The 9,049-nt window shown below is 47.4% G+C and overlaps 2 protein-coding genes across 2 annotated transcripts; both read right to left on the minus strand.

Moving 5' to 3' along the window:
* Positions 1-1,120: 1,120 nt before the first annotated feature.
* On the minus strand, positions 1,121-4,316 carry LOC117433923 (fish-egg lectin-like). The gene is made up of 4 exons (XM_034056361.3): positions 4,074-4,316; positions 3,237-3,464; positions 1,956-2,301; positions 1,121-1,671 (listed from the first exon to the last, which is right to left on the minus strand). Exons 1-4 carry the CDS (start codon positions 4,120-4,122, stop codon positions 1,533-1,535), a joined length of 762 nt encoding a protein of 253 aa, XP_033912252.2. The 5' UTR covers positions 4,123-4,316; the 3' UTR covers positions 1,121-1,532.
* Positions 4,317-5,587: 1,271 nt separating this feature from the next.
* On the minus strand, positions 5,588-8,716 carry LOC131709015 (fish-egg lectin-like). The gene is made up of 4 exons (XM_059010611.1): positions 8,497-8,716; positions 7,139-7,366; positions 6,366-6,711; positions 5,588-5,729 (listed from the first exon to the last, which is right to left on the minus strand). The coding sequence occupies exons 1-4, from the start codon at positions 8,543-8,545 to the stop codon at positions 5,588-5,590; spliced, it is 765 nt and encodes a 254-aa protein (XP_058866594.1). The 5' UTR covers positions 8,546-8,716.
* Positions 8,717-9,049: the final 333 nt, after the last annotated feature.

Below are 9,049 nucleotides of genomic sequence, written 5' to 3' on the forward strand. Positions count from 1 at the left end.
CTTTCAAAGTCAAACTCCTGACTTTTCAATACTAATAGTCTTCATTGAGGGGAGTTCTGAACTCCAGGACTGGGTGCAGCAGCAGCAGCAGGGCTAGTGTGAGTTTCTAACCCTGCTCAAACTCCTGGCTCCTGATCATTTCAATATTATTAATAATAATAATAATAATAATAATAGCCTTCATTGAGGGGAGTTCTGAACTCCAGGACTGGGTGCAGCAGCAGCAGCAGCAGGGCTAGTGTGAGTTTCTAACCCTGCTCAAACTCCTGGCTCCTGATCATTTCAATATTAATAATAATAATAGACTTCATTGAAGGGAGCTCTGAACCCCAGGACTGGGTGCAGCAGCAGCAGCAGCAGGGCTAGTGTGAGTTTCTAACCCTGAGATATTTCAAACCTTTGGTCTGCAATTCGCCGCTTGCTGATCTTCAGCACGGTCTGTAGATTCAGGAGATCCTGTGTGAATAGAGTCACTGCTGAGAATAATGGAGCACCCTTTGGTAAGAATGAGGTGTTTTTTTGGACAGAGTTAAGCCAATGCACACATTGTTATAAGTACCACTGTTTAATGTACGGGACCTCCTCCCTCTCATGTTTATAGTTCAGGTGGGGACGACATTTACAACCACCCAACAAAGGAAGCTTTCATGGTACCAAGCGTGCAAACAAGGGTGTGGGAAAGTGGGCACAGAAAGTGTGACTGGAGAAAACACCTGTTGAGAGCCTGCCCTGGACTGGAGGGAGCACCCTTTCTCTTCGGGGGGTGAAGGAGGGAGGGAGCAGTTCAGTCTCCATGCCTCAAGTCTGCCCTGGACTGGAGGGAGCACCCTTTCTCTTAGGGAGGTGAAGGAGGGAGGGAGCAGTTCAGTCTCCATGCCTCAAGTCTGCCCTGGACTGGAGGGAGCCCCCTTTCTCTTCGGGGGGTGAGGGAGGGAGGGAGCAGTTCAGTCTCCATGCCTCAAGTCTGCCCTGGACTGGAGGGAGCCCCCTTTCTCTGTGAGGGGGGAGAACCCTTTTTCTCCCGAGTAAACAATTTGTATTTAAACAGGCCTCTGTAGAACTGGAGCATTCACATCAACCAACTGACGCCAAGGAAACGTATAACAGAGACCACACAGGGTTTATTTTTTAATGCTTTATTTCTGTAAGGTGGCAGTGCTTGAACAGGAAGAAGCTTAAAAGAAACTCAACAGGCTGCTGTTCCATAGAGAGAACAGTACAGTCCATACCAGACATAAAAAAGCAGAAGTCTGTCAAACAACACAGTTCTAAGCAAAGCAATAAGAGATTTGTGAAGATGTACTTGTGGTTGCAAGCGGTAAGATTTTTTTTTGTTTGTTTTAAGCTCTTGCACAATAAGAAACTTTATTTATTTATTTGGCAGATGCCTTTATCCAAGGTGACTTACAGGTGTTACAGGGCAGTACAGGTTTACAATGCAAGCGCAGTATATAATGTAGACTCTACAGTCAGTGGGAGTATTTCTGAGCTCCAGAAGGATGGTTTCTGTTGGTTTGGCTGTCGGGGGAGTTTTAGCTGCAGGTCAGGATCTTGTCCTCTGTGCTGATCACCCAGAGCACACCCAGGTCATATGACACATGCTTGCTTTTCCCGCACATGCTCAGATAGGTCCAGTCAGTGCCGGCAGGATTAGCAACGCTGACCCCGTCCCTGAAGAAAAAAAAAAAAAAATTATAACATAGCGATCGTTTACACTTCTTTTGCTGAAATATCATTCCTGGACGGTGCTCTTTTCAGAATGTCCGCTCTAGACTTTTATAAGTGTAAAAAAGTTGTCAGGATGTTAACGATGAAAAGAGAAATGACAGGTATGTTATTTAAACAGGTCTAGCGACACACAAACCCCGTTTTTTTTTTAACAAAGAAGCCAGACTGGCGTGTCGCTGAGCCCGAATGCACAAAGCTGGTTTGATTTAAGGAGCTGGCGCGCTCACCTGCGGTACACGTTCCCGGCAGAGTTGACCCCGTACACGCTGCCGTCGGTGGACACCTCGATCATGGACAGCGCCCCGGGGACCAGCTGCCACGCCAGGCTGCCCATGCAGGCGTCCGGGGTCACCCCCTTCATCACGAAGATCTGGTCGAGCCAGTTCACCCCCCAGCAGCTGTAGGGGCCACAGGAGTAGTACTTGAGGGACCCGGGAAGCAAGTTCCAGGGAATGGCGGCCGCGCCGCCACGCGTGGTCACCGTGGGATTGCGATTCAGGCAGAAGATGTTGTCTAACATGTTGACTCCGGCGATGAATTGGTCGCCTCCCGCGTCGATCTGCTTCAGTAGACCTGCGAGGAACGTACCAGAGTCAGGATGGTAGGGGAGACAGGCTGTTATAGAGAGGAGCGAGGCCAGCCTGAAGCCTGTGCTTTAAATATTACACTGCAAAACCTGTTAGAGGCTGCAGGGCAGTAGGATGCTGTATAAAGCCAGGTGACCAAACCTGTGGAGCAGGTGTAAACAGTCTGGATAGAAACTCCAGTGTGGAGTAGTGGTTAGGGCTCTGGACTCTTGACCGGAGGGTTGTGGGTTCAATCCCTGGTGGGGGGACACTGCTGTTGTACCCTTGAGCAAGGTACTTTACCTACATTGCTCCAATAAAAACCCAACTGTATAAATGGGTAATTGTATGTGAAATAATGTATAATGTGATATCTTGTAACAATTGTAAGTCGCCCTGGATAAGGGCGTCTGCTAAGAAATAAATAATAATAATAATGATACTAGATTCACCCTTCTTAACAAGGATCTCTCATGCCTTACAGCTATGGCTAAACGTTTTGCATCATCACCCTATAGAATGAACTAATGTTGCTTCATCAAGTCGAATGAAACCTGCTGGAATAACGTCACGTTGACATATTGAATTGCACACCGCCGCTTTGTAGTTTTCCTACATACTTAACAAAAAAAAACAAATTGAACAATGTGTCATTTCGACATCTAACATGAAATTCTACTGTACCACTATTATGGCTTCCGGTAGAATTAATTTACGATGCCATTTTGTAGTTTCTTTGATTACATGATGTTAAATAAAAGATCATTTTCTTTCCATTTATTTATTTATTTATTTATTTATTTATTTATTAATTAGGTCTCAATCCTAGAATTCTAGGTGATGATAAAGTCGAATTCCTAACGCCCTTGTTAGGTAGCTACACGTGTTAATTTATTGGGGCAGGGTTGCGGTCAGGTAATAGTCTTCTAATAGACTCCGTACCTTGAGCTTGTTCCCAGCGTCCTCCAATCATCTTGTAGATGAGATTGTCCTTGTTGACGCCCCAGACTCCAGCGGGCCCCACGGTCACGTGTTTGAGGGCCCCTGGGACCCGCACCCAGCCGTTTCCATAGCGAGTGTAGATCGAGTCTTCGCTGTTCACGCCAAACACCTGCCCGTCGCTGGCGTCGATCTGCTTGAGGCGCCCGTCAATCTCTTGGCAGTCCAGCGCTGGAAAACACGATGCTGGATAAACACCAGACGCACGCAGCAAGCAAGCGTGACACACACACACACACACACAGAGGCAAACCAACACAAAAACAACAGAGACACACGCACCTAAACAAAGAGAGACATGCATCACTCCCCCCATTTCAGTCCCTCTTAAATGGCATCAGTAATTTTTTCGGTTAATGGTTTAAATGTATAGTAGTTGCCAGAATCTGGAATTTGTATGTCTCTCCACCCCCCCCCCCCCCCCCCCCATTTCTGGCATTTCCAAGGTTTAAAAACTTAAATCCGAAATGCGTTGTCTTTGTTATGAAGTCAGTTGAAGCCAGCAATAGCAGCAATGGTGTGAAATGTCGCTCTGCAGCATCCTGTTACATTTTAAACTACCACTGAACTTGAGGAGGCTAACAGTATGCAATGTGCCATGATGGGATGTAAACGCTTCCCAAGATAATACAATGCATGTGATTACAATTGTGCTCAGCCAGTGAAGCAAACGCAGTGATTCACACAACATGTCAAACTGCTTTCTCTACCTGTAACTAAGCTAGAATTGGGCTAAATTTCAAACCCTACCCCCTCCCGCCCGCAGCCTCTCTCACTTACCCAGGCTGGAGCCCACGAACAGCGCTAGGACGAGTAGAGAAGCTCTCATGGTTGCAGTCAGTCGAATCTCAGCAAGCGAGACTTGGTGTGTCACAGCCAGCCCCAGAGAGGCGTTCTTATACCCAAATGCCCTGGAGTGGGAAGACCCGAATGAGAAACCGGACAACCTCTCCTTGGGAAATCAAATAAGGGCAGATTAAAGCAAATATTTGAACTGAAACCCAGTATTTGAATTCAGTATTTGAATGCCATGAATTGAATTCAAACACATGTAGCTGCCATAGTTATTATGCTGGAGGCATGGAGACTGAACTCCCTCCCTCCCTCACCCCCCTAAGAGAAAGGGGGCTCCCTCCAATCCAGGGCAGGCTTGAGGCATGGAGACTGAACTGCTCCCTCCCTCCCTCACCCCCCTAAGAGAAAGGGGGCTCCCTCCAGTCCAGAGCAGGCTGGAGGCATGGAGAGTGAACTGCTCCCTCCCTCCTTCACCTCCCGAAGAGAAAGGGTGCTCCCTCCAGTCCAGGGCAGGCTGGAGGCATGGAGACTGAACTGCTCCCTCCCTCCCTCACACCCCTAAGAGAAAGGGTGCTCCCTCCAGTCCAGGGCAGGCTCTCAACAGGTGTTTTCTCCAGTCACACTCTCTGTCCCCACTTTCCCACACCCTTGTTTGCACGCTTGGTACCATGAAAGCTTTCTTTTGTCACACGGACAAACCAGGCAAATGTGTCATCCCTTGTAACAATATGTGCATTGGCTTAACTCCAAACCAACACCTCACTCTTATCAAAGGGTGCTCCCTTATTCTCATGAATCAACAGACTGAGCCAAAGAACAGCACGTGTGAATAATAGCTTTTATTAAACAGGGACACAAAGGCACATAGAGGTTTAGAGGAAGTAATAGTGACTATAAATACAGTAACGGTAAGAGTAGCTTGGTGTTATTATTATTATTATTATTATTATTATTATTATTAGGGACTGGTGATATATATATATATATATATATATATATATATATAATGTTGTATTTATATTACATGTATTGCAATGGTTTGGCATTTGAGCTGGCTAAATTGACTGGAAAGTATTGGAAACAAACTATGAACACAAATGTTTTATCATTCAACTACAAAGCAAGCCCTGTAGTCAAGAATCAAGTGCCTGCCTTAGCGTTATCAGCTCACCAGCCGCTAGCAGGATACCCATTACAATACATTACATTGCAGTACGCTGTGTGTTTCTATCACTGTTTTATCACTGCCACTAAATGATCGTATACTGTATCTTCAGGAAGCCTGTGCCAGAGAATCTGGCTGAGCAAAAAAAAAATTACTATTAGCTAATGCTGTATAGAATAGTAGCAATGCATTTATCTCTGTGTTAATACGTAAGCATCGATCCAATCAATACAATCAATCAACAGAATCAATCATTGGAATGCAGGTGTCGATTGAAGTTCCCGCTGGCAGGCTGCGGGAGCGCAGTGGCGGCGGGGAGCCTCTAGGGGGAGCTCTAGAGGATGCAGCTCACGATCTTCTGATCCATTGTAATCAGCCACAGCACTCCCAGGTCGTAGGTGGCATGCCTCATGTTGCCGCAGACGTACTGGTGAGTCCACTGGGAGCCCGACGGGTTGCTGTCGGTGATCCCAGCCCTGTCAGGGTAAACGCAGGAAAACGTCATTCGAACCGCAGTCTCGCTTGTGTCTGTCTGGATTTCAGAGCCGGCTAGGTGGTTTGTAAAAAAAACGAGAACAAATGGCTGTCTTTGGTAAAAGCAGTGAACGGTCAAAATGCAACAAGATTAACATGTATTTTTTATCTATATATATCTCTAGCGTGGCATATATTTCTGTGTCTTTCTCTCTCTCTCTCTCTCTCTCTATATATATATATATATATAAAGCTTATAAGTACCTCCCTTGTTTGTTTTCAAACTCACTTTGCCTGTGTTAAACATATTGAAACAAGTTGTTTTATTTTTAGCAAAAATATATATATAGAGAGAGATAGGAGAGAGAGAGAGAGAGAGAGAGAGAGAGAGAGAGAGAGAGAGATAGGAGAGAGAGAGAGAGATAGGAGAGAGAGAGAGAGAGAGAGAGATAGGAGAGAGAGAGAGAGAGAGAGAGAGAGAGAGAGAGAGATTCCTGTATATGCAATAACAAATCTAGATTGAGATGTTTCTATTGTTTCTATCATGGTTGCACCAGACAGACCGAAAAGTCCCTTTAAAAGGAGGGATCACAACTCTAGAGGGAACGGGGGTGGTGGGGGACCCCAGAATGCCTGACCTGCGGAAGACCTCCCCGGTGCCGTTAATGCCGAACACGATCCCGTCCGATCCCACCTCCACCAGGACCATGGGGAAGTCCGGGACCGGCTCCCAGTCCGAGCCCTGGCACTTGTTCGGGGTCACCCCCTTGCGGACCAGCACTGCGTTCTTGGAGGTCACTCCCCAGCAGGACTGGGGGCCGCAGGAGTAGTACACCAGGTCATCATCGATAGAGACCCAGGGGACATGGGCCCCTCCCCCGAGCACCAGCGCCGCCCCCTGCTGGTTCAGACAGAATCCTGCACTCTCATTGTTTACACCTCCGATCAGCTGGTCACCCCCAGCGTCAATCTGTTTCAGGAGACCTGAGAGGGGAGGGGAGGGGAGGGGAGGGCAGGGGAGGAGGGGATGGGGGAAGGAGGGGATGGAGGAGGGGATGGGGGAGGGAGGAGGGGATGAGGGGGGAGGAGGGGAGGGGAGGAGAGGGGGGAGGGGATGAGGGGAGGAGAGGGGAGGGGAGGGGAGGAGGGGATGAGGGGGGAGGGGATGCGGATGGGGGGATGAGGGTAGGAGAGGGGAGGGGAGGGGAGAGAGGGGGGGGTAATCAGGCTAATTAAAGTTACTCACAACTAGGGATTGTTAACTGAATTTCTCTGCATGCTTCTTTTTTTTACATTGTTATTACAGCCAGCTTCTCACAGTGCAGTTTCCACACCCATAATCTCAGTTAAATATAATGCGCTTTTCAACAAATGCTATACATCCTGGGCTCTCTTCTTCTGACTGCATTACCCTCCACTCTCTCCCATTTCCCGGCGACCATCTTGAAGATCTGGAAATCCTCGTTGACCCCCCACAGTCCAGCCGGACCCACGGTCACATGCCTCAGGTTCCCCTCCATCGGCACCCACTTGTTCCCGAATCTCATGAAGACCGCGCCCGCGTCGTTCACCCCGAAAACCAGCCCCAGCCCAGCGTCCACCTGCTTCAGTGAGCCGTCCACAAACTGGCAGTCCAGCGCTGGGGAGAGAGAGAGAGAGAGAGGGAGAGGGAGATGGACAGGGAGAGAGGAGGGGAGAGAGAAAGCACAGTTAAGAACATAAGAACATAAGAAAGTTTACAAACGAGAGGAGGCCTCATTCAGCCCATCTTGCTCGCTTGGTTGTTAGTAGCTTTTTGATCCCAGAATCTCATCAAGCAGCTTCTTGAAGGATCCCAGGGTGTCAGCTTCAACAACATTACTGGGGAGTTGGTTCCAGACCCTCACAATTCTCTGTGTAAAAAAGTACCTCCTATTTCCTGTTCCGAATGCACCTTTATCTAATCTCCATTTGTGACCCCTGGTCCTTGTTTCTTTTTTCAGGTCAAAAAAGTCCCCTGGGTCGACATTGTCTATACATTTAGGATTTTGAATGCTTGAATCAGATCACTGCGTAGTCTTCTTTGTTCAAGACTGAATAGATTCAATTCTTTTAGCCTGTCTGCATATGACATGCCTTTTAAACCCGGGATAATCCTGTTTGCTTTTCTTTCTAGAGCAGCAATATCCTTTTTGTAACGAGGTGACCAGAACTGAACACAAAATTCTCGGTGAGGTCTTACTTTTGCATTGTAAAGTTTTAACATTACCTCCCTTGATTTAAATTCAACACTTCTCACAATATATCCGAGCATCTTGGTTATTTCAGTATTCTCTTCATAGTCAACCGATAAGCCTGACAATCTGAGACAGGTAGCGTTCCTTTCATGGGAGAGTTGCGGCAGAAACAAAGCAAGCCTCTGGCAATCATCCTTCATGGATCTTTGTGCCACGTGCTGTTTAATGCCAAGAAGCTTCACACTTTCCATCAGGAAAGTCTAATGCATTTCTCTTTTATTACTTTGGCTTTCCAATATAACTTTTTAACTGCATAATGCATCTTTGTTCTGTATTATTTTTTTTCTTTTTGAAAAACAAAATAATAATAATTAACATTAACCTGCTAGCGCCACCTAGCCCCCCAGATTGGAACCCAGGCCTCCAGAGGAAGGTGAAAGGCTTTGTCTAGTGCATTAACATGAACCCGCTAGCGCCACCTAGCCCCCCAGATTGGAACCATGCCTCAACCTGTACCCTAGGTCTCGCTCCTCTCTTTGCTTTCCACACTCACCTTCGCTGGAGCCCATCACAAGGATCAGACAGAAGGCTAGGGTTCTCATGGTGGCGATGGGAGGCTGTGAGGCTTGTCTCCTGGTTTGGTTGTGCCTGGTACAGCCCAGACTCAGGGTTTATATACAGTCCCCTCCTGAGCTCAGGAGCTGGTTCCCACCATCAATGCCAAGGGGGGGTTATTGACAAGGATTCGCTCACCAGCCAGGATACAGACTCCCCCGAACTGAAAGCAGGATATTGAAACATGAAAACACAATGGGAACGAGTGGAGTGGTCACATATTCATGACCTCAAACAATCCAACCAGAAACTCGTAAACTCTGCGCACTCTGCAGTGTTATGAGTAGGAGGTGTTCTGATTTCAGAGTTTAATAGAAATATATATCATTGTGATTACTCAGGAAGGTGAAAGGCTGGTCTAGTGCATTAACATGAACCCACTAGCGCCACCTAGCCCCCCAGACTGGAGCCCAGGCCTCCAGAGGAAGGTGGAAGGCTGGTCTAGTGCATTAACATGAACCCGCTAGCGCCACCTAGCCCCCCAGATTGGA

Source organism: Acipenser ruthenus, chromosome 41 (genome assembly GCF_902713425.1).
Source record: "Acipenser ruthenus chromosome 41, fAciRut3.2 maternal haplotype, whole genome shotgun sequence".
NCBI lineage: Eukaryota > Metazoa > Chordata > Actinopteri > Acipenseriformes > Acipenseridae > Acipenser > Acipenser ruthenus.